Raw genomic sequence first — 27453 nt, 5'->3', positions numbered from 1 at the left:
AGTTTTTGTGATTTTTGCGGACTGCTACTTCCTTCTACAACAGGGGGGGCATCCTCCCCCTGGACGTGGCCTGGACCCCGTTGTAGGAATGTTTCCGTATTTTGAGGATTCTACACTGTCATATTTTCCAGTCCTGGCACCAGTGCGCCTATCAGGATTGGGCACTTTTTTTATCCTGGGTCTTGTGCACCCAGCTATCTTTTTTTAATTTGTGACCTACTTCTGTCTATGATATATACTGTATAAAACACAGTCTATATATCAGTCTCATCTCGGTGAGATGTTGTGCAAAACAGGGTCCACCTCATGAAGGTACTCAATAAGACTTCAGGATGAATTAAATTTCAACAATACTGCACTCCTTTGATTGCTGACTTATCTCTCCATTCGGAACATTTGGTCTTATCTGTTTGAGTTGGTGGTAGCACAGGTAAAAGATCCCATGGACCTATCAAAAGTAGTAGGGAAGTTCCCTAATGTCCTGACCAAATTCCTCCTAGTAGTATAAATATTACCTCAGGTCTCCCCCAAAAAGAGGCCTCTAGCCTAGGGGGGCAAACCCAGTCAACAAAAGGATAACTTAAAAAAAAAATATACTGAGTAATTATTGAACAGAATCAAGAGAAACAGAAGATCAAATTGCTGCACAACTATCAATTACAATCATTTTAACAAAAATATAGCAAACATTATGGCAGTAAATGGTGTTAATATGCAGCTACACATTAGCCTCTGTTCTTCTACAAAAGATGAACATACTTACAACAATATCTTCAGGAAATGTGTCTTTACTGAAAGAGCCATCTTCAAACATGACTTCATAGAAAGTTTGAGATGTCCGTCCTATTACTCTACAGTTGTAGTACCTGCTGTTTCTGTATTTTGCTACAACTGTCTCCCCAACTGATAATTCTCTGGAGTTAGTACTTTTCTGGAATAAAAAGCATAAAAAAATGTGTAAAATTACAAAATAGTAATATATTTTATACATCCCACTATGACGTGTAAATGATACTGTTTAACTTTTCCCAAAAAAAAGGTTTCGCTCCCAGTCTCTGAAGCTGAAATCAGCTGGCTCCAGCTCCTCTCCTCATTCACCAGGTCTACTGAAATCATTTCAGCCTCTCCCAGTCTCTAGCACCCCCCCCCCCACACACACACACACACAAATGGCAAACTTGTGAGTTCTGCTATGGCCATCCTGGGAGGTGTATACACACATCCATGCATGTGCAACCTCCCTACCAAGTGGTACAACGCATGCAGCATGGAGATCACCTGGCTCTTCATGCTGTGACTGCAAAGAGCCAGGCTGCATCACTGCCCCCAGGATTGGGAAGCTGGTGTTGGTTGCTCATATTTCTTCTCCCCCAACTTGTTGCACCAGTGCCAGGCTACTTTTCTCCAAAAAAGTTTATCAAATTGCAACTTTTTTATCATCACAGATTTTAATGGTGAATGTGTTTTTGTACTGTGTGTGGTTTTTGTACTGTATAAACAGAAAAACTATAGACTAAAACTGGCATGTTTGCAATACTGTTAAAAATAAAAGGATGTGGGCATGTGTAATGTTTTGAAGAAGGATTTCATGACTCAAAACAAAAGTGAAGACTTGTGATATCTGTACATCAAAGTGCAAACAAACTCAAATATCAAAAAGAGTGAGCTTTCAGAGTATAATAAAAAAAAAAAAAAAAAAACGGATAAATAACTGCATATTGTACATCTTAAAAGACCACATATTTGATGAGACAGCAATGTTTGAAATTTACATCTCCCAAAAGTCTAGTATAAATGCCGGGATCTACACCTTGACTTAAGAAATGCATGGCTGTTTTTGCCATCAATGTAATATATAGTAAAAGTCCTGCAACTTTATGGCTGCCCAGCAGTTATAAAGAAACAAACCTTATTATTCATTCATTTTCTGATACTACTATATCCTATTTAGGGTCACGAAGGAACCAAAAGTGAACTTAAAGCACAAAACAACACTGGATAGGATAAAAGTCCATCAACTTTATTAACTAGGGGAAATAAGTGAGGACATTAAGCAACTATATTTGGTACCTTAATTTTTACTAGTATATTAAGTAATACCATTAAATAATGTGATCTTAGTAATTATAGTGGTTGGTGCTGGTGTCATCCACATTTCTGGAATTCTTGTCACCACGATGCAGATTCAACAGGTGCAGCTACCAGTCTGTTTTAACTGAACTCTTAGAAAACAAAGCTAGTGGCAGCATAAACAGCTAGTATAGAAGTCTAAATCAGTTCTGTCACATTTGTATAAGGAGCCACATTAAGAAGCAAAGGAACACACAGGGGGATCTGAATCAGTTCTGTGACACTTGTATAAGGAGCCACCATCAAGAAGCAAAGGAACACACAGAGGGGTCTGAATCAATTCAGTGACACTTGTATAAGGAGCCACATAAAGAAGTAAATGAACGCACAGAGGAGTCTGAATCAATTCTCTGAAACTTGTATAAGGAGCGGTATTTAGACCAGTTACTATGCAGACAGGGACTAAATGTAGAGGTGTCTCTACTTACATCAAAAATAAATATACCTTAAGACTAGTCAAACAGGACAATGCACTTGAGCTACTTCATGTTCAAATCACCACAGGCAAAATCCAATACCACTTCCTTGCAAGCTATAGGTCCTCCTCTATGACCCAGGAAACCATACCATGTATTTAAACTTATTGGAAACACTCACCATCCAACCCAACACAATATTCATTGGCGACTTTAATTACTCTACTATTAACTGGGAATCCGATATGACACCAAAAGTACAGGTACAGAGATTCCTGGATTTTGTAAACACAAACTCCCTGGACCAGACAGTCAATACACCAAACAGGGGTGCATGCATACTGGATCTGATTCTCATTAATATGGGAGAGTGCGGCATACCCCTACTGTAATGTCTTCCCTAGTAAAGTCAGACCACAAAATAGTCTCCTTTGAAGTAAAAAGAAAACCTGGAACCCCAGTTAAACCTGGAATATTCAGAAACTGGCTAATCTCTTACTATTAAGTGATAATCTGGCAAAATTTCCATCCCCATAAACTCTGAGAACACTGCTGCCTATGCAGAACCATTTACAGAAACCCTGTACAAGCATGTTAATAGCTGCATAGAGGCAGCTGTACCCACCAGGAAGAAGTACAGAACTAACTCAAAAAACAAGCCACCCTGGTGGAATCACAAAATCAATAGGCTGTATAACAGAAGGAAGAAAATCATGGCAAAAATTAGGAGCTGCAGCACCCAGCAGGATAAAAGCACACTCAGCAAACTAAACAACTCAAAGGACAAATAAAGTCTAACAAAGTCAAATTTGAGGTAAATTTGGCATCCCAGGCCAAGGACAACTACAAGGCATTCTTTAGATAAGTCCACAACCTCAAAGGCAATACACAATTGTGTGCAGGGCTCATTGTAAATGGAGCCACCTATACTGACCCAGAAGACATAACAAACCTACACTAGTCAATAAATTCAGCTCCAGTTTTACCCCTCTATCCCTCCCTCAACCTTCCCAGAAGAAATACCATCAAATATAACTCCCCCTGCTATCACTAGAGAACAGGTCCTTAATGCTCTCTCTAAGGCTAGGAACACTGCATCAATGGACCCAGACAACATCCCGGGATGCCTTCTAAATAGCACAAAACATGACCTATCAGGCCCTCTGGAATTGATATTTAAATGTAGCCTCCAAATAGGCTTTGTGCCTCATGAATGGAGAACAGCAACAACCATCCTTCTGCACAAAGGTGGGCCATCTACAGACCCTGGAAACTACAGACCCATACGTCTCACTAGTCTTACATGTAAAGCCATGGAAAGAATTATCATGGAAATGATCAATAGTGATACAGTAAATCTCCAGACATTGGACCCATCCCAGTTTGGTTTCATCAAGGGCAGGTCATGCCTACTCAATCTGGTGGACTTCTTTGAGAAGGTCTCCAAATCAATGGATGAGGGCAAAATGGTTCACACTGCCTACCTTGACCTAGTCAAGGCATTTGACACAATACCCACTTGGGCATCGTTGACAAACTCAAGGTTAAGTACAAACCCGTATGTCACACAGTGGATAGACAACTGGCTCACAGACAGGATGCAGGAAGTTAGAACTGGGAAGTCCAACTCTACAAGAGACCAGTCACAAGTGGAGTCCCTCAGGGATCAGTCCATGGACCACTGATTTTTGGAATTTACTTCTCTGAAGCCAAGGCCAATGTCAGTGGTCTCTGGCTGACTAAATTTGAAGATGATTGCAAATTAGGAGCTGTCACTGAATCCCACACTGACACAAATGTTCTCCAGGAAGGGCTGACACAGACAAACAAATGGTGTCAGCACCATGGCCTAAAAGTAAACACCAAGAAGTAAACAATAGTATCCTTCAGGAAATCCTCCATCTCTGGTAGCTATCATATTGACAACACACTCCTCAGTCCCAAAGTCAGGGACTTAGGGACACATATAGACAGTAATCTAGCCTTTGACCATCACAAGTCAACAGTAGTGAGGAAATAATTCTATGTTACGCAACTTATAAACAAAGGTATGGCATCTAAGTACAAGCAAGTCACTGTTCCACTGCATTCGGCATTCATCAGACCTGTCATTGAGTACAATGCCCCCTTTGGTATGTACCTTGTAACGCCTCACCACTGGACCAGTAATGAAAGAGCCTGAATCCTAACCACTGACACCAGTGGGGGACGTACACTGGGAGGATGAGAAGTACACACAGTATTTCCAGATGCAGCTCTCTGCATCAAGTGCAATTTCCCTTAAAAGCACACAGAGACCACAGTCAGTCTGGGGTTGGCTTCTCATTCTTTCTCCAGATCCCCAATAAGACTTCCCATTGGCACAGTTATAGAGTTGAGATCTCAGCTGAGTGACCAAGCCAAGTCCTCCAGCACCCTCTCTGTTCAACCAGTGCTTCGTGTCCCTGCCCAAGTAGCTAACACACAACCTTTGAGGCTTGATTTACACACACACACCTAGGAAAGGCTGGCACTGGTTTACTAGCTATGCCCCCCTTTTCCCAGACTTTAAAGTAGTTTCTACTGCCACCAGTCACTCCTTATCAACTACTTTAAGGCCCTTAACAAAGGATGTCCAATCTTACTGTGTAATATTAATATTAATATAAATGGTAGTTTGACCAAGAGCAAGGCTATTAGGAGTAGCCCACACAGTGTCACCAAATAAATATGCAGGTACTCTCAAAACCTAAATAGCTCTACAAAGATCAGCCACAATGAGAACAAGGCAATACTAAATGCACACTCACAGTGACATTAGAGTTCACAACCACAGGAAATATTTAAAATAACATTGCAGGACAGTCTCAAATAAAGAAAATTATCTAACCTAAGCTTTGCTATATTCCTGACTGAATCTAAGATAATTGCTATACCCTAAGAACTTACTATTATAGCAAGGCAGATGTTGCAGTGAATGGTTCTTCTTGCTGCCAGATCCAAGACAGAATAGAGAATATTTTGTCTCACTCAAGAGAGTTCTCAAATTAATATCTCAAATATTATTGCTGGGATAGCTTGCAGAATAACATTATTTCTTGTCATTTGACTCTATCCCAGATGAAACCCCCACTGCTGGAAGCTAGCAATATTTAGCATCTACCTGTGAAAATACACAGACCTCAGGTACTTGGCAGATGAGGGAAGTGATAAAACAACTGCATTCCTTCATATTTTCAAAGGTAGTAATTAGTTCATTTTGAAGACAATACTGAAAGCTTCTCAGCATAGACTCTGTGTCTAGCTGCATTGAAAAGTGAAAGATACCATCTTTTATTGCATAGCCACAAAGTAATTTAATTTCAGCTACTTTTCTGAAGTTAACCTCCTGTATTCCAGTTTCCACTGTTAAAATATAAAGATTTAAACAGCTACATTAGTGCATGTACTTTTCTGTTCTCTTCTAGCAGGACACACTGTGGTTATATCTTAAGCACAAGCACAAGATACATTTTTAAAACACATACCAGATTGAAATACGCATGACACAGTTCTAATACAGTTGTAACACAATCATCTTATATAAATCATGTTGACATTCATAAATGACATATAACTATTTACAAAATTCCCAACAGCTGTGCTGGCAGTATCCCCCTTTGTCACATACCTAACCAGGCATATCTAACAACTGGAATACCCACAGAGGTCCCTCACTAAAAGAATACAGGGCATTAAGTAAAATGCCCTATGCAGACTGCCTCAAGGCTCTGTACCTGTATGCTGTTTCCTACAGGCTTTTGAGGGGAGATCTATGTCTGGCATACAGAGCATTGTTAGACCCCACTCTGATGGACCTCCTGCATATCCACAAAACAATCAGCACCAGAATTACCCATTCTAAAGAGTTAAGCCTTGACAGTGATGTAAATAGGACCTGCTGGAGAGCTAGGTATGTATCCCAGGGACTACCCTGTGTCTGGACAGGCTTCCAATCCATGTGAAGCAGAGTTTCTCCCTAACCCAATTCAACTGCAACCTAGACAACTGGATGGGGAACATGAAATTCATCCCTGGTTTGGCACCTAAGTCTCTAATGGACACATGCAACCTGTAAATGGTTCATCTCCCAGGCCACTGCTTCTAAATGTTTCATATCCTAAGCCCCTGTTTACACTTATCAAGGGTATCAGAACTTGTCAGAGATTTGGGATGCATGGCTAGGCTTAAAAAGGCCCATGTGGTCATTAGCCTAGTGAACACCTATGAATCAACAAGCAAAGGAACACACAAGAGGGGTCTGAATCAATTCAGAGATGCTTGTATAAGAAACAACATCGTGAAGCAAAGTAACACAACAGAGAAGTCTGAATCAATTCTGTAACACTTATGTAATGAGCCACATCAAGAAATAAAGGAACACACAGAGGGGGTCTGAATCAATTCTGTAAAACTTGTATAACAGGACACATAAAGAAGTAGGAACAATTATGTGATGCTTATATAGGAGGCCACATCAAGAACCAAAGGAACACAGACAGAGGGGTCTGAATCAATTCTGGGACGCTCATATAAGGAGTCACATTAACTACTTATAACAACCCTTGAAGCTACAAACTGACTTTAGTGAGACATCTTTCTGTATAAAAGAGGCACAGCAAAATAATGGGTATAGTTCCCCATACTAAAGGGGTGGCGTAAGCCACAAAACTATGGGCTAGGCTTGTAAATGCCCTCGGGCAGATAGCCTAGTATGAACCTATGAACCTATAATAGTCTAATCAGAATAGTACAAATTCAGTTCAAAGTATTTTTTATAACTATCATGAAACTATTTCAAGCTTAATTAATGTTCACAGAAAGGAGCTGTCTCAAATCCAGTGCTAAGCATGGAGAAGGCAACCTATGAAAATTAGCACAAATTACAACCAAACTACCACCAAACGCTCACATCTCTGACACATTCATATTTAACTGGTAGAGCTGTCACTGTTTCATATACATCACCTTTCATCTGTCCATCCAAAGACTTTAGCCTTTCTCAGCCACATGCACCCAACACAGGCAAAAGTCTAACATTTAATAATAAAATGATAGAGCACCAGTCAAAAAAAATGCATTTATCATTATAACAGTTTGACAAAGTGTCTTCTAAGGAGATGAATAAGTAAAGAATATCCTAGCCCAAACAGTACCTAAAACCATGTCATTAACAGTCCAGAACAATATTACAAATTTCCCTGTAATAACCGCTTCCAGTCCAACTGTTGAATAAACTCTTTACTAAAACGGTATTACATTTGAGAATGGGTCTACTTTATAATTTCAACTTACCATTTCCTCAACGTTCAAAACAGCAAGAAGAAAATGTCTGAAGTTTACAATCATGAACTCCGTAGCATCGTATTTCCTTCTCTGGGAAAGTAACCACTTGGCCACCAATGATAACATTATAAATGGAAGGAAATTATACCCACCAAAGTGGGGGCTTCACCCTCCCACATCCCCCTACTTAAATATACCAACTCCGAGATCGCACTACAGCAGAGAAAGTTCAAAGTTCACCATAGTGACCAAGTGGTTACTTTCCCAGAGAGGAAATACGATTTTCTGGGAGTTTTTGATTGTAAACTTCCGATGTTTTCATCTCACTGTTTTGATCGTCAACGAAATGTAAGTCGATATTATGAAGTGGACCCTTCATATTACCTAAAACCATGTCATTAAGCAGTCCAGAACAATATTACAAATTTCCATGTAATAAATGCTTCCAATCCAACTGTTGATTAAACTCTCTACTAAAATATTACATTTGAGAATATATATAATACTTCTTTAAATTGTAATAGCAATTCAAGATAATTAGCACACCTTCAATCTGAAGTAATCTGCTGCAAAATGTGTTTTTTAATAGACAGATATCACTACTCTATTTTGTTATTTTGTTGTAAATCTAACATGTTCCTGCAGGTACACCTTAAAGATGTGCTTGCTTATTTTCATCTTCTGTAAAAAAGCTCAGCACAACATGATACAGCACAGAAAACAGTTTACAAGGCACAGTTAAATGGTCACGGCATTCAAAACATAGCCACGTGATTTGTTTTAGATCTGCAATATGACTACATGTAAAACATTTATTAAGATGAATATTCCCAAACTCTACCACTGGAGTAACAAAAAGCCTGTGTGAAGATTTTTAATAAATTAACATACACTAGATAGTCAAAAACATTACCCATTTTATAATGTATTTTAGTTTTGATAGGAAGTTAAAAAAAAAATATCTATCTTAAAGATAGAACCAAACACCCTAATACTGGGTGATTTTAACTACCCTGCCATTAACTGGGAAAACTACTCATGTCCCAACACCTTTGCGCAACGGTTCTTGGAATTCATAAATTCCAACGCCCTGGATCAACTAATCCATAGTCCCACCAGGGGCTCCAATATCCTAGACCTGGTTATTACCAACATGGGAAATCAATGCTCCATACCTATGGTCACCCCCTCGTTAGTCAGGTCTGACCATAAGCTAATCACCCTTAACATCCACATCCCACCCCCACCCCCCAGTAAAGAAACCACCATAAAAACTTCTCCAAAGCCAACTTCATGCTACTCAAGTCAGAAGTGACAAACTTCATGACACCCATGCAGATGGGAACTGAAAGTTCAACTGCTGAATCCTACACTAAGGCACTGTACGAGCACATCCACTCATGCATGAATCGCGCCATCCCAAATAGGACCAAAATGCTCTCATCCAAAAAAAGGAAGCCAATCTGGTGGTCCCCTGCCATAAACAAACTTTACAACAAAAGGAAGAAACTTTTGCAGAAAAGAGGAAAATCCCAGGATGCAAAAACTCCCTTACTAGCCTCAGTAAGAAACTGAGATGCCTCATAAAATCCTCCAAAGCTAGTTACGAAAATAAAATTGCCAAAGATTCCAAAGACAACCACAAAGCATTCTATAACTATGTCAAGAATCTAAATGGCAATGCTCAGATCTGCTCTGAGCTAAAACAGAATGGCATTAAATATACTGATCCGAAGGATATTGCCAATATCCTGGCAGATCGATTCAGTGCCAACTTCACCCCCCTCTCACCCCCTAAATGGCCCATCTCAATACTGGAAGATTGCCAAATTCCAGTAATAATGGCCACACAGGTACAAAATGCACGCTCTAAAGCCAAGAATACAGCATCCATGGGACCAGATGACATCCCGGGCTGTGTACTACATGAACTACAATATGAACTGGCACCTCACCTAAGTGTCATGTTTAATCATAGCCTCACCTCAGGTTTCGTGCCCACTGAGTGTCGCAGAGCTACAGTTATCCCAATCCACAAGGGGGGATCCACCTTGGATCCCGGAAACTACCGTCCCATCAGTCTGACAAGCCTTATCTGCAAGGCCATGGAGCGTATTATCATGGAACTTATAAACAAAGACATTGGCAACCTTCAAACACGGGACCCCACCCAGTTTGGGTTTGTGAAGGGCCAATCTTGTCTCCTGAACCTGACTGACTTCTTTGAATCAGTCTCCAGAGCCATGGATAAAGGTAAGGTGGTCCACACAGCCTATCTAGACCTTGCCAAGGCCTTTGACACCATCCCCCACTCTGGAATCATAGATAAACTTACTAAGTTGGGCATTAATCCCTATGTCACCCAATGGGTTGCTAAATGGCTTACTGATAGAACCCACATTGTAAAAGTAGCCGACTCCAAATCCAGCTCCAGACAAGTGACAAGTGGAGTACCTCGGGGTTCAGTCCTGGGGCCGCTCTTGTTTGGCATCTACTTCTCTGAAGTACAGGTCAACACTAAGGGACTCTGGCTAACAAAGTTTACAGATGACTGCAAACTGGGAGCCATTATTGAATCCCCAAATGATGTGGATACTCTACAAAAGGGCCTTACAGAAACAGATGCGTGGTGCAGAGCCATGGGCTCAAGCTCAATGCCAAGAAATGTATTGTTATCCCCTCTGGGAAAAAACATGTATCCATAAATTACCATATAGGTGGCAGTACACTAAACACAGAAAATGTGATAAGAGACTTAGGGACACAGGTGGACAGTGGTCTCACCTTCGATAACCACATCGCCACAACAGTCAGGAAATCCTTCTATGTGGCACACCTCATCACAAAGGGCTTTTCATCCAGAAAAAAGGAGGTCATTGTCCCACTGTACTCATCCCTCATTAGACCCATTATAGAATACAACGCCCCATTTGGTATGTACCTCTCAAGACATCTGCAACAACTGGAAAGGCCTCAGAAATACCTCACTAAAAGAATCACAGGCCTAAATCAGATGCCCTACGCTGACAGCCTTAAAAAACTCCAGCTATACTCTGTCGCATATCGTCTACTCAGAGGCGATCTCTATTTAACATACAAGGCCATGTCAAACCCAGAGCTGTTGGACACGCTACACTTAAAGAAATCCTAATCCCTCAGAGCTACACGCTCCAGGGATCTAAACCTTGTCATCACAATAAACAAAACATGCTGGAGGGATAGGTTCCTGACCCAGAGACTCCCCAGACTCTGGAATAGATTGCCCATACATGTCAAGCAGAGTGCCTTTTGGACCTCTTCAAGAGGAACCGTGACGATTGGATGGGAGAAAGGAAATTCACCCCAGGGATCATGTCAGTCACCCTGCTAGACAGGGGTCCAGGAAAGTAAATAATGTGGGAAGAAATAGCCAGGGAATTGTTATGGCTAGGCTTGTATAGGCCCTAGGGCTGATAGCCTAGTACCAACCTATGAACCTATGTACACCAAATTCTCAGAACCAGAGAGACTAGTTGTTGACTTAAAAGAGGAAATCCAACAACAAAATAAATTGTGCCTCATAAAATTGCAGACAAAGCTAAGCAAATGTGACAGATTACAGCAGCACTATTTAGCTTGGGCCATATCTTCAACCGCATAACCTCTAATCATAAAGCACTTAGCAATGTCCATTCCTTCCCCAAGGATGTCAAACTGAAGACAATTAAAGGAACACAAGGTTTCCTGAATAGCTAGGGTCTTTACTATGCCATTATTTTCAAATAAAGTTAAAACAAAGTAAAGAATCTTGAGTTTAAAGATCTTGTGAGTAAATCTCAAACACAATCAGTTCATATGTAAATCCAACATTAAATCAAATTCATTTACACTATCATCAGCAATCAAATTGTCAATGAATTGAAAATAACACTTATGTGAACTTTGAAAAAAATACCATTATGTAAAGTCTTTACTGTTTCTCAACAAATGGTCCCCTCAGTAGTTCAAATCAATACATCTAAAAACATTTTGTGACCACCTTAGATAAAATTCACACCGGAAAATGCCCTCCCTCTCATAGGTATCAATTATCAAACAGGTGATTAGAGTCAGATCTTTGCTTGCAACATTTTTTTAGGATTATTGGCTAGTTATACTCTGTTTCTGTCAAACCACAGCTGCCCTACAAGATTAGCAAATTTAGTTGCAACACAAATGTTTCTGAACTTTCAGTGCTAGCTCAAATCAGTCTTATAAGACCATTACATTTAGCTGCATGCATTGATGTTATGGTGCTTTATGTTGTGGTCTCTGTGGATGGATGTGATATCTTGACAGATTATACAGATTGTGGTACCCATGCTCAATGAAGAAATACTCTTCAGACCATTAACTTTTGAAATCACATTAAGTAGCAATCTTTCTTTACTTTCTTATTTATAGACAACATTGTGATTAGAATCTGGAAAAACAGTACCGAAAAAGAGACATGTGAAATAATATCCTGAATAAGATTTCTGTGAACTACAGAACCTCCTTCAGATATGGAAATAAACTGACACTGCTGTAGGCTGCATAACAAATTATACTTTGGACACCAAATATTAGCCCTGTGAAACAATAGTGCAGTACAGTATATTTTCACTGCATGTTTTAACTAAGAGAGTAAATCTGCCTATCTGCCTTGTATTAAGGGGGCCTAGTGCAGAAAACACTGGCATTACAAGGTGGTCTAGTGCAGAAGGCACTGGCATTACAATTCCTGAGTTCAGGACTGAACATAATAATGTTTGGAGTTCTACCAATGTAATATTCGCAGTGTGATCTTCTAGATCCAGGATTCAGTTCACAGATACAGGGTTCATTCCCGAACTTCGACTCAGACACTCATGATGACAATATGAAAGTAGATTGTTATCAGATGGGTTACAGACAATTTAAGTCTCACAACTCGAGTTTAATTCTGAACTACCGTTAATCAAAGTCTGTATCAACAGAGTGACATTACTTGCAAAATACTACTCTGCACATCAGATAATGCTTTGAGGACAGGTTTCCAATTTATAGCTCCAGGGTTCATTCTACAACTCTGTCACTGACAGGACAGCAGCACTCAATGAGATGTAGATTTATTTTGGCATGTCGCTACAGGACCTCACAGCTCTAAAATTCAAAATTATACTAATTAATCACTCCATAAAGGATTAAAAAAAAATGAACACCATGACACAAAGGAGAACTTGCTGAAGACTTCAGAGTTATAAACACGGCAGCAGATATTGTACAGGTGGGAGGGTGGCATAATGGTTAAGGCGTTTACCTTAAAGACACAAGGTGCAGGGTTTGATTCTCATGTCAGCTAATTGTCTAGGCTTATAATGGTCCACAAGGGCAGTTAGCCTAGTACTAATCTATGAACCTATAAATACAGCTTATTTCTGCACAACACAAGCATGTCAGAAAAATAAGCCATGCATAGGCCAGGTAATAACTTTAGAAATCACTTATATGCAAATGAAACTAGAAGGCTGCACCAGAGATACCGATGATAATGAGCAAAACTATTCTTTTGTTTTTACAGATTAGGCGGAAAGCCTGACAGAATGGGTCTGGGGATCAGACTGTTGCCCTGGGGCCTCATATTGGAAGGGATTGATATATGACATCTTATGGCACGAATTTAAGCCTTCATATAGTCTGCATTCATTGAAACATTTTACTTTTCTTCTTGGGTTGCCTACTTGAAAAGGTAAACAGATGTCTTTTTAATATCTAAGCAGCTAATAAAAAAATAATTTGCTGCAATGCCCTCTTCTTAAGAAGATGAACACTGCAGAAAAGGGGATACTGTTGTTGAGAGGAACATATTACTGTGGGGATGATGAGCTTCATCAAGGTATTATGAATTAGGGGAAGTAAAACTCCAGCATTTCTACTTGTCAAATCACCAAGTAGACTTCTGCTGTTTTTTTGTATATGTGGAATACATGGGGTATATCAGTCTTCATGAGTTCAGTGCCACTTCTACTATACCTGTACTACTTGTACTCATACATCTCAATTATGATTTTGCCACTCCTAAGATAACTTGCATAGTTGCATCACAGTACAAATAAAAATATAGTTGTGGGACAACAGCATGTGCAAGCTAAGGTAATAGGATAATTTTTATATTTTACACATGCACAGAAAAAATATAGGGTATGTGTACAAGTAACACTAATTTTGTAGATAACTGAACGCTGAACTTACGTTCAAAGACTCCTGGTATCATGTTTACTTTTTTAAGTTATTCACAAAGTTTGCAATGGATATGGAAAAATACTTTGGTTCTATTTTTGCTCTTTATTACAAGTCACATTTTAGATACATGAAACAAGTTATTTTATACATGATGTTAACAGTGCTGCGTGGAAGTATCTTTATTATAACTCTAGATCTTCAAGAATGGATATTGTAAGGATAAATCATAATGGGACAGATGTATCCCACCTTCCTTGTCTTCAACCCAGTCAGAGTTTAAAACAGCAGTCCATTCTTTCCTATGGTGTTCTATGGAACCTTGACAGGTAAGTGAGGCACTCATAGAAACCCAGTGCTGCTAAACACCTCCCTCAAATCTTCTAACTACCTATCCCCTAAAGGGAAATGTGACTGTGACAAGCTATTACTCTAAATAACTAAGAAATATTGTAATACAAACAAATAAGAGCACATGTGAAAAGCTAAACAACAGTTAAGTAATGCTTCAGAGGAGTGAAGGAAATTTTACTGTTACAGTGACCACTCCTCATTATGATAATTAAGCTTATAAACAACTGTGCTATTTTCTTCTGGAAAGCATTAGTATAACAGTAAGTTATAATATCAGATTCCCAAAACAGTACTAATAAGTGCCATGATGGCAAACAGTAATGGGATCCCTTGTAGCATACCTGTGTCAAACCTAACACACTCCTGCCTGTGTATCATTTGTACACACCCTGCTGCATATAGTAAAGGCCTAGGTTGTGGACCAAGTGATGACCTTTAAGTTATCTTGTGCACCAACATGGCTGAAATGTTCTGATATAGGAGTACATTATATGCTTGTCATGGCAAAAGCAAAGTAATAGGTCAACCATTCAAATAGAGTCTACTTATTAACTGGTAGCCTTTCTTAAAAGACACACATAATTAGCAGCGATCTTTCAGATTTCTTAGACTCTACCAGTGCAGTATCTCATCTGTCTGTGTGCAATTAATAAACAAAAATGTTCAACTTTACTTTGAGAGCTTGCATAACGGTGTATCATTCAGGCTAGTTCTGTTAGGGCAGGAATGTGGGATTTGTCTTCAATGTAATTTGGAACCTAGCATCTGAAATTCTCCTGCCTGGTGTAAGTGGCTTTGCAATTGAAATTCTCAAACCTGATGTAACAGTTACAAAGAAAAGTATATTCCATGAAAAGTATTTCACCTCAGCAGACTCAAGGGATTCAAAAGGAGGTAAAGTTTCTTTCGGAACACAAACTTCAAGTTACAATCATGAATCTTAGGGAGGGGAGTCTTAAATGTAAAATGCTTTTAAATGAAACATTAAAAGCTGAATTTGTAGCAGTCTGAGAAACTTGATAAAACAAAAAAGACTGATACAAGGTTTTAATAATAAATACCTACATACATAAATAATCCAGTAATCTCAGAACAAGACACCACAAGTAACTCATCCCTTGCGACACATTCCCTGAAATAAATTGCCATGTATAATGGACCTTTTGTCTCTTTTAAACTGTGTAACATTTCATAAGAGTATGAGCTAATGCAAGAAATCAAAAATTCTATCCTCCATTTAGACAGAGGGACAGATTCAGTAAAGCCTACACTAAGTGCACACGATATGTATTTGAGAACATTCCTACCACATTTCTTATGCTTTTTAGTCACTCAGAAAGATTACACTGTCTACATATAGACTACACTTTGTAGTAACCTTTATGAATCCCTGTCAATATTTAAAGCTGCAAGAAAATCAGTAGGAAAACTAAAATCAGGAGGAAGAAGGTGCGAGTCATGCTTGTGTTGTCTGTTCATTCAGAAAGGTATACACTTACTATAGACATTACTGAATCCAGGGAGAGACAGTGTTTTAAGACTGGGACATAAATATGTTGTATTTCTGTCAAGAAGGATTGTTAATTAGATAATGACTAGCGTGAGTAAATAACTGTTCTCTTTAGCAGAGAACATATTGCTTGACTTGATCAAGAAGAAGCTATCAGAATTAGATTGCATTTGACTTTATTTGATTTAAACAATAGTTTCTTGATCAGTGAAAAGGAGAGAGAGCATACACTAACACCCCATTCCATCTGAAGGTGAAAGCATCTATCTTCCATACCAAAGTGCAAGAAATAAGAGAAAGTGTACTGACTCAATTCAGCAATGTGTGTATCAAAACAACTAAATAAATAACTCTGGGAATGTTTGCATCTATGTGATCTCATGAAACCTGCATAGCTCCTGTTTCCACTACTGAGACACTGCAATCATTTTGCTGAGGGCATCTGCCAACAGATTACATAAGCCTGACTGTCCTGAAAGATGTAAACTGAGCTGTAACTTTCCCTCGCAAGCGTTCTTAATTTTTTTACTGTTTCTTTGCATAACTGGAAAGATCTGGTTCTCCTTCTTATGTAGCACATTACTACGGAACTTTCTGTTTTTGGATCCTCTTCTGCTTCATTCTTTCCTGATACCCAGTGCCCTCATCCTTCACCAGGTTTATCAGTTTCTCCTAATACCCCGGACTATTTCCATCCTAAGGCTGGAGCCAATGCAAAACCTAAGGGCATCCTGGGTGGTGGTGAGGGGGGGTCATGCAGTTCATTGCCAGCAATGAGGGAATTTTTTTATTAATGACCAACCCCTCTGTATCTCCCATCCCTTGCACTTATTTGTTACATCCGTGGGCTACTCACAACTATGGACCACATGTCTTCACAGGAAATGCTTAAACGAGCACCCCCCACAGGATGGACACACTCCATCCTTCCCTGTCAGCAACACACACATCCAAGCCACTAATCAAAACCAGGTTGCCTGGGCCACAGTTACGGCTTTTTCCCCCTCTATGCCATGGCACTGGCCACATTACTACAGAACTGTCTTGTTGCAATTTATAAAGATAATGGCTAAAAACTGTTCAGAAAAGCTATGGATTTCAGTTCTTCTGAAGTGAAGAAACTTCTCTTGCACACAGGAGCTGATCTGAATTAAAAAGTTGCTGAAGTTGAATCCCCAAGCACAGTCTGAAGGGTCTGTTGTTAGTCAATGGGTCTTTAATCTTAGAAGAAGTGACATTTTCATATGTATGTTTGTTATGACAGTCTACCATAGGAGTTCAATCTTTATGTAATGTGGAGTTGGAATAAACATTTCCAAAGTCATAGGCCTGGTTCTAAAAGATTCTGAGTTGCACTGTGCAATCCTCATATGGAGTATAGTGTACGTTACTTGGAAAATGCAAAAAGACATGCATCCCAAAGAACTCATGGATTGCCTTTCTGTAATTTTCTACTGCTGAGCAAAGTCTGTCAGGACTGTTTTAATCTTCATTTAAGTTTACTTTGTAGGGAACCGTTTAATCAGAATCAAGTATATGACTGTACCTAAAAAAAGGGTACTGATGTAGAGGAATTCAAGCAGTCTTTCTGAATTTTATCATTTGTGCTGTGTGACAAATCAACAATTCTCGTACCTCCAGTGTTCACCACGGTTATTGAGATAAGGGAAGATAGTAATACTTTGCATTCTCGGGTGTGCAAGAGCTACATATTTACTAAATACTTTAAGGGACTGTGAACAGTGCAAGTGGCAAAAGTAAAACCTCAAAAAAATGGTTCCGTGCTATGTGAAACCTGAACATTTCTTGTGGAAGGACTCACTGGAACATGAAAACAAGCATCTTCCAATTCCTGAGTTGCACTGAAAGAATTTTGTTCTATGAATGGAGTTCCTATCTTGAGAGACTGCATTGATGAAAAATATTCAAATTTAAGAGATCGACAACTGGTCAGTGAAGTGTTGCCTTTCAGGAACTGGAAACTGGAATAAAAGCCTTGACATCTTTTGTATCCAGTGTGTTATTTCCTTTAATAAAAGATGATCCATTACTTGCAAGAAAGTGTTAGCGGAATTAGACTCACTTGTGGTTTTGAACACATTCTATTCTTAGCTTGGATAAATTGTGTGAATAACATATTTGCCTGTAGTAATATTCTACCAAGAAAGATGACGACTCAGAATTTGGTCTCCCTGGGGTACTGAAAAAGGAAAATGACCAAGAGGGGGTTAGTAATCACCATGAAACTTGAAACACTGTTGGACTGTTTCCTTTTCACTGCTTTCATTATCTAGAATTCTAGGAAGAAAGACCTTTTTCACACTACAGTTTGCTATTAGCAGGACATACCTCATGGCACCAGTACCTATATATTTTTTTAAATGATGTGATTCTATCTTCCTTTCAACATCTATAACAATATCATTTACTAGCTGACAAAATTTATTGTGCCACAACAATGTTCAACAATCACCCTCTAGCATCTTCATTATAACATTCAGTTTTGAACCATGCAAGACTTTTTCCCTGGTATAGTAACCCTTAAAGTAGCATTAATAGCAATACAAGCATGTTTCATGTTTCAGTTTAGCTTCTCCTACATTAACTACACTAGCAATTAAGTTACCTCTTCTATTAGTACCATTATTGTAACTGTATTACATCAGAAATAACATACATATATATATATATATATATATATATATATATATATATATATACGGATTCACTTCAGAAGCTCGAATCCCCAAAATCTCGAATTTCCTATAACCGAGACCAAAAGATCGAGTTTTGGAAACTCAAACTTCTTAAATGAAACCGTAAAAAAAAAAAAAAACCTCAAACACGAAGCCCCCCTGCACCCTCCATATGGGGGGCTGTGCCCCCCACACCCCCCTACTTAAATATACCAACTCCGAGATCGTGCTACAGTGGGGAAAAAGGAAATCTCCCATGTTGCGCTGTATGTGGAAGCGCAAAAAGGAAGATTTCCCACTTCCTGTCAACACCACAGAAAAGATACAAACATTACGTGCACACAGACCATACAGGAATCCTTGCCTCTGTGTGCACGTAACGTTTTAATGTAAGTAAGGTCTTATTTTTTAACACTTTACATATTCGATTTACTAAAATCTCAATCATATGGTTTCGACCATATGAAATTTGAGATTTCAGTAATTCGATTATGTGAAGTGTTCCCATATATATATATATATATATATATATATATATATATATATATATATATATATATATATATATATATATATATATATATCCCTATCACTTTATCAAAAGTTTGGAACTTTGAAACAATAAGAAAACACAAAAAATAAAATAAAGCAACTTACCTTATCGTTTTTGCAGAGGGAAGCCCCCTGCACCTCACACCCCCTACTACTTATACCAACTCTGAGATCACACTTCAGCAAGGAAAACAGTTAACGCTATACAGTGATCTCCACAGAAAGTGTTCAGAGTTCCAAAACTTCGGACATATGGCCTTGGCCATATGGTCTTCCGTGTTTTGGAACGTGGATAAAGTGATAGGGATCTATATATATATATATATATATATATATATATATATATATATATATATATATATGTATATACACACACACACACACACACACACACACACACACACACACACACACACACCTACATATACAGATGCATACACACACAAACACACACACACATGCATAGGAGCACTACATTTTGTCTAAATTGTCTTTGGTTGACATCTGTTTAGTCGAGCAAATAAGCAGACGGTAGATAAGTGTACAAGACTGCACAATTATCGGGGTTGGGGAATATTCACTTTCTCAGATATTGTGCGATCTCAGAGTTAGTATATATATATATATATATATATATATATATATATATATATATATAAAATTAGCAGGGTATGAGGGGCACATATGGATTTGTCCCCTTGCAAAAAAACATAATTTATGTACTTATCATAATGACAGATCCATGTTGTCCCATCTGCTTGGGTTGTAGGAGATCCAATAATTCTGACTCCTCCCCTAATCACAATTCCCTGCTTCTAGCCAATTTACTTCATACTGGGTTTGCTGACTATACTAATCATATCCCAAGAAAAAAAAAAAACTGTAGAGTGAAACAAAAGGAAGTCTGCAAAGTTTCCCCACTATGGAAGAAGATGTGGAATAAACCAGCAGGGTCTTAGTTGAGGTCTGATCGAGTCCGAGAAGATGTGGAATGGCAATTTGGAAGGGGGAAGGAGGAAGAGTTGTTGAACCAGATGAAAATGGGACAACATGGATCTATCATTTTGTTAAGTACATAACTTTTGTATCCGATTCAACATTTGGGACAGACTCCAAGCTACCTAAAAAGAGCCTGGGTATGGCAGAGCCAAAGGATGTGCGAGCTCTGGATTGCACATTCAATTTGCAATGAGATACAAAGGTGCGAGCTGTCAACCAAGTTGATAGTTCCCTTTTTTCCAAATGTTGTCAAAGTGGCCATTTCTCTGGTAGACTGAGTCCTAAGCTTTGAATGCAAAGATAACCCACTCATTCTATAAACAAAGGAAATGTAATCTCCCAGTCACCTAGAAAGAGTGACTTCTGATACTTGTTGTTCTAACTTTGTTTGGGAAAAGGAGATGAATAGCTGGGTCTGATTTCCTAATGTCTTTTGTGCAATGTAAACAAAATATGAGTTGCCTGTAGACATTTAATGTATGGAGAATGTGTTCACCTTTGGGAGAAAAATATGGAAAATAATATAGGTAAGTCAATGTGTTGATTTAAACTTGTTTCAGATGTCACCTTTAAAATGAAGGAATGATTTTTCTTAATGAAATTCTTTCATTGTGGAAAACAAGAAAGGGTGGCTTGCATGAAAGTGTTTGCAGCTCCAAAACTCATCTTGCAGAAATGACAGCAATCTGAAAAATGGTCTTCAAAGAAAGAAACTTTAAATTAGCTAATGCTGCAGATTCAAATTGTGTTTGAATCAATGACTGAAGCAAAACAGTGATATCTCATGCTGGGACTGGGATCTCGAACATGAGGTCTCAACAAGAAAGTTCCTTTAGGAAAAGCACTGGCTACTCTAAGTGATGCAATAAACCAATCATTATGTCCTATGTGAAAGTTTGAGATGGCAGCCATCTAGACTTTTATAGTACAGTAATTTAAACCCTTCAAAAAAAGTTCTGAAAGAAATTCTAATACTGTTGGAAGAGGGGCTGAGAAAGGATCCAATCCCTTTTAAGACACACAAATAGAAAATAATTTCCATTTGCTTGTGTAAGTCTTTTTAGATGACTCTTTCCTAGAAGCAAAGCCTGACATCTCTGGCTATAGTTAGAAATGGAAAAAGCATGCAGTTAGTTTTAGGGTCTGAAGGTCCAGTAGTGGCATCTTGGATGAGTGACTGAGTATATATCCAGGCTGGGTCCCAGTACCCATTTTAGGTGAAGCAAGAGAGGCCAAAGGAAGAGAAACCACACTTGCAGAGGCCAAAATGGGGCAGTGAGGATTACTCTGGTCTTGCACCTTGTAGCTTCCTGGATGAGTTTCATGAGAAGGGGAATCAGTGGTTAGACATAAAAGAGACCTGGGGCCAAATGTGGAGCATCTCTCGGTAACAATCCTTGTGGAGGGATGAGGGCAAAGTAACTGCTGCATTTGTTGTTTAGGTATGAAGCAAAGAGATGGCAGCAAGGTTGGCCTCAGTGACTCAAGATTTCTGTTGCCACTGTTTGTTTGAGAGACCACTTATGATGTAATAGGATATTCCTGTTCAACCTGTCCACTAATATATTTGACATCTCAGGAATGTGTGTTGCCACCAGAAAGGAGTGGGAAGACATTGCCCATTGCCAGATTTTAATGGCCTCCTGGCAAAGAGGGTATGAATGTGTCCACCCTGCTTTCTGATGCACCATACCACTGACATAATGTCTGTCTGGATGGAAATCACACCCTTGGGTAGGGATGCCCTGGAAAGTCTGCAATGCTAGGAGGACTGCTCTCAACTCCAAGACACTGATGTAAAGTTTGGACTCCACTGATGACCATATCCCATGGAAAGTCTTCCTTTTGAAATGCCCCCCCCCCACCCTAGAAGGGAAACATCTGTGGTGATGTAGTGACTGTGACCTGGAAAACAGGTGGGCAAAATGGTCTGCCCTCTACTACTGTCGGAGGAGTGATCCACTAACTTATATGGTTCTTGGACACCACATTAAGTCAGATTTTGGTCTGACCATTATACCATAGTACTCTCATGTGGTATCTTGCTAATGGGACTAATGTAATAGTAGAAGCCTTCAAACCAAACAGACCCAGAATGAGTCTTGGAACAAAAAATATATGTTTGTGAGTCTCCTTTGGCAGTGTGGATAGCTTATTATTTTGATTTTAGAGAATGAGTCTTGTCTGTGGGTGTGGATGTTGAATCACAGGAGATGCCAAGAGACTTAACAATCGGACTCTTGCAAAGGGGAATTTTGCAATTTGTTAAGATGTGTCTGTCTGGCATCCTATAAATGTTATGTTCTGCACTGGTGGCAGTTTGCTCTTCAAGCAGTTGACTGTTATTCCCAATTGGTCAGTAAAATTGAGAAGGTATGTCTGGTGGTACAATATTAGATCCTTGGAGGTAGCAGTTAGGAGCTAAATGTTGAAGTAAAGGAAGACTTGGATCCTCTGCAGTCATAGATGAGCTGCTACCACTACCATAATCTTGGTGAACACCTGGGGGATTGTTGTGAGATTGAAAGGCAGTGCTCTGAATTGGCAGAGACTGGCTCCAAGCCAGAAACAGAGAAATCTCCTGGACTGCCTTCAGATCCTGATTTGACAGTAGACATCTTGGAGATTGACAGAGCACATCCAATTGTCCTTCCTCAATAGAGGCAGCATGGACTGTACCGTGTCCATCTGGAACGTTGTCTGTTTGACATATTGAATTAGGTGGCTGACATCCAAAATTGATCTAAGGTCCCCTGTCCTCTTTGGAACTAAAAAAAAAAACCTGGACTAAACTCCTGATCTCAACTGGTCTGGGAAGAACTGGCTGGATGACTGTTATGTTTAGCAACTTTAATACTTCTGTTGTTGTGGATTTCAGCTAATCTGGTGGTGTATCTGGAATTTTCAGTGCTTTCTTTAGATTTGACAGAAAAAGGTTTAGTATAGACTCTGGTGATTATCTTTAGCACCCATGAATCAGACTTTATGGTTTGCTAGGCTAAGGGTATAAACTTAAGCATCCCTTGACTGCCTCCAGAGTGCAGCAGTCGGGCCATCGATCAGGGATGCTGGAAAGGTTTCTCAGTGAAGGGGCCATGGAAACCTTGGTTTTGCGGTCCACTTCTGCCTGTGAATTACCTTTACGTCTGTCACAGGGAAGTCTTATCTCTAAGCCTTCTGAACAACAAGGTTTATTAAGGCATCAAGAGGTGGGATCGATAAGCCACACTCAAAAGCTTCAAGGAACATGGACTCAACAAAAGAAAGAGCTTTGGTGGACTATCCCTCCTCTGCTTCACCAACACTAGTATTGCTTCAAAGGTGATGTCCTCACGAGAGAGGGCAGATCCTGGTGATCCTTCTACTCATTTAAATCTGTCTTCAGCGATGGACTCAAGAGAAAAGGATATATGCTTCCACTTGCAAGTCCTCTTTTGTGGAACATGCCTCAGGGGCTCTGACGGAGACATGTCAGAATCAAATGCCAAGCTGCCTTGAAGCTAACTGGGTCTGTCTGTCCCTCTTGACTTTAATGAGGGGAATGAGGCACAAGATACATTGGGAGTTGGGAAGGATTCAAACTTGGTGCATGCATCTGTCTCCTTGGCCTGGCCAAGGCCCTCTCCATAGCATCAAAAGCTGACTCAGCTAATGGAGCAGAGGAGAAACTACCAGTGTCACCTGAATCAGTAAGATTACCTAATCTACAGAGGTCGGTTTCAAGGACAACCTTGGAGTTGAACTGTTTACAGCTGAAGCAATGAGGGGGGAGAAGCTGCTCCAAAAACTTCTGAATCAACTCCATGACTGGAGCTCTGACCCTGATGCTTTGGCTCTGAGAATTGTCTTAACATGAAAATACCGGCAATGAAAGAGTAAGGGATGAAGACAAAGCCCAAGTCTCCATGGCTATCTGGTCTGATGACTGTGCGGTGGATAGGTTCAGACCCATGAGCGTCGGCTACGGGAAAGGAGTCAGTGTCAAAACAACAGGACATTGTCGAATTGCCCATTCTCAGGCATCTCTAGAGAGAAATCCCAGCTGAATTTCTGCACTCAAGAATTTTCTCAATATCCATCTTAGTAAGACTGGTGGAGTGAACAGACCTCAATGAAGAAGCTACAGACACTGATCTTGATCGCAACTTTCACTGGATTATGGGTGAATGTAACCTGGGGCTAATCAGCCCCAGGTGAAAAAGTAGGTTTTGGAGATTGAGTTCAGATCCATGCTGCAGATGTATCCAACTGCCTCAGTGACTTAGGTGCCCAACAAAATGAGCTTACAGGCTAATTCAAAGAATCTAGAGCAAAGACTATATGAAAAAAAAAAAATATATATATATATATATATATATATATATATATATATATATATATATATATATCACACTACTAGAAAATTCTACAAGATAACACATTGTATGAGCTAGAAAAGTTTAAAGCTACCTATTTATTGTACACACACACATGTGTGTGTGTGTGTGTGTGTGTGTGTGTGTGTGTGTGTGTGTATACATATATATATATATATATATATATATATATATTTAAACACATACATAGATAGCTAACTTTTAAAATCCCACAGAGATCCATCTCTTTCAGATCTGTATGCACAAACTGTAATAGCTGACTTTGAAAGGCATTAGAATGCATATTTATTTACAATAGATAAACTTGTTGACTTATGACAATATGTGCTTAGTAAAGCCATGGGGGTGTCCATATAAGTATTTTTTTACTTATTTTGCTGTTCTTTATACACACCAGACTGTTGCTGATTAGATTTACTTACATGAACTGTTTTAACTTGATTTTGAAATGGCATGTGTATGTAGACTCATTTGAAATAGACATATTTGCTAATTAGTCATAAGTTGTGTTAAGAGGAAGCCATGGGGTGAGAATATAAGTATTTTTTACAAACTTGCTTTTTATAGGGAAAGGTTGCAGAGATTTAAACAGAAATGACACAGTGATGCAGGCCTTGTGTTTACATCTTGAAGGGGTTATTGAGCAGCGTTGTGTGTGTTTATTTGCTAGTTCTTATGACTTCTATCAGGGGTGCCTGAGTCCTATTAATATGATTATGCCTTTGATAATATGAGAACTGTTTGTCATATATAAACATGCATGTATATTTTATTTAGGTACTTAATATGCTAATTTTACCTGCTTTTCAGCTTTGCATTTTACGCTGAATGTTTTATATATTTTTTTTATGATGAATGTGGTATTTGGGATTTTGCAAGCTGGAGCTTAGGTCAAGTGATTAGTATAGCTGAAGAGTAAGCTGATTGTTTTATATGTCATGTAACCACTCCAAGTATTTTTATTGGTTTATGGAGACTTAAATACAAGTATTTTGAGATGTTATTTTACTGTATCTGAAGAAGCACTGAGGAAGCAATGCAAAAGCACTCACACTTCATTAAACTCAAGTTATCTTTTAACTACCGTGTCTACTGCTTCCTTGGTTTTTCCTCTTGATAACGTTTTGTACAAGGAGTTGGTTTCATCTGTTGACGTGGTGAGATTGTTGTGACCCATACTGATTAAAGTATTCAAAATAATTACAGAAGTGTTCAAACTAATTTACAAAGTGTTTAAAATGTACAGAAAGTCTAAAACGACCAGATTGTTTCACAATGTACTATTTTTTCACATTAACTAAAACGTTTTGAAATAGCCAACATTTCTGGGATGTTCGCAGTGTTGAAATAAAGCCTTTTCAGAGAAACTATTGTGCAGTTGGCCATAATTACAAGTACCTGGTTTATGCTTATATTTAAACTAATTTTGATGTTATGGCAGAGGGATTTTGTAGACCTGGACTGCTGGTGTTTAATAATAATGTTGCTGAGAATTGGCGAGTGTTTGAGCAAGAATATGATAATTTCATACAGGCTGCATTTTCTGATACAGACGCATGTACAAAGGCATTCATACTTCTTAATTTAGCTGGCTTGGAAGCCACTGAGAGGGAATGTTCATTTCTGTATGCACCTGTTGTGTATGCAGGGGAGGGGGAGAACCACAATACTGTGATACAGGCTGACACGTGGGAAGACCCTGAGTGCTTAAAACAAAACTTTAGAATTTAATTTAAAATTAATATTACAATGGAAAGGCACACTTCTTACACAAGAAATCAAAAGCCTGGTGAAACTATAGCAGCATATATTAACTGACTTAACAACAAAGCAAAATTTGCAGATTTGGTGATCTCAGAGATGAGATGATAAAAGACAGGCTTGTGTGTGGTGTTAATAGTGATGCAGTGAGAAAGATTTTGCTTTGAGAAAGTGATTTAACTTTGAGTAAAGCCAATGAGATTTGTCAAATGTATGAGCTTACAGAAAAGCATACAAATATGCTTAAGAATGAGAAAAGCATGCATGCATGCAGTATCTGCCAGTGCAAATGTTGATGGTGTGCAATAAAGAATTAGATGAAAAAAATATATAAAATGAGAAGCAGTGCCACACCCAACCTCTTTGTTAACTATAAACCAAACATGGCTGCAGCAAACAATCTTATCGTTAACTCTTGTAATTGTGGAGGCAGTCATGAAACTAAATGAGAGAAGTGCTTAGCTTTTGGTCAGCAGTGTCACAAATGTGAAAGGTGGAATAATTTCAAAAGGCTAAAGTGGCACATACGTTTACTAACAGAGAACATCCAAAGAAGCAAGCAGATCAAATAGAGAGCTGTGAACAAACTTTCTATGCTGATGGTGTCTCTTGTGATTGATGAAACAGTTAATACAGTAGATTATCAGTTGGCAGCAAAGAGCAAAATATTTTGTACTCTACAGATTACTGGGAAACCTGTAGAGCTTAAAGTAGACACTGGATCCAAGTGCAATGTTATATCAGCACAAATGTTTACTAAAGTAAGAGTTGGTGAGAAACTTGATTCAGCAAAGTGTGCAAAACTAGTTGCTTATGGTGGTGAAGAGATTCAAACTGATGGCATAGTAGTTCTCACATGCCATTCTGCTGGAAACAGATATGACTTACAGTTTTATGTAGACAAAAGACAAGTGCAGTCATTGTTTAGTAAGCCTCAGAGAGTTTGAGAATGGGACTGATTTCATTTAATAAAGACGTCCACCATATAAATCTGAACAGCAACAAAAATAGATTTACACAGAATATTTTTAGTGAATATGCTGTCATTTTCAAAGATAAGCTTGGCAAACTTCTGGTCACATATTCCATGAAGGTAAACCATGAAATAAGCCCAGTTGTCAGACCAGCAAGGAAAG

At 38.9% G+C, this 27453-nt stretch overlaps 1 protein-coding gene across 6 annotated transcripts in view; it reads right to left on the bottom strand.

The window, feature by feature from the left end:
* The window catches only part of KDM4C (lysine demethylase 4C), a 3520425-nt gene that overhangs the window by 341701 nt on the left and 3151271 nt on the right, over nt 1-27453 (bottom strand). For all 6 annotated transcript variants that reach the window (XM_044061093.1, XM_044061091.1, XM_044061094.1 and 3 more), the window contains one exon: nt 764-931. In XM_044061093.1, the coding sequence (XP_043917028.1) occupies nt 764-931 (168 nt within the window). The remainder of the gene's footprint in view (nt 1-763; nt 932-27453) is intronic.

The sequence above is a fragment of the Protopterus annectens genome, chromosome 2.part0 (genome assembly GCF_019279795.1).
Source record: "Protopterus annectens isolate FY-2018-M chromosome 2.part0, PAN1.0, whole genome shotgun sequence".
NCBI classification, from domain to species: Eukaryota; Metazoa; Chordata; order Ceratodontiformes; family Protopteridae; genus Protopterus; species Protopterus annectens.
Note: the sequence above shows the minus strand (reverse complement) of the source record. Positions and strands in the feature narration are given on the sequence as shown.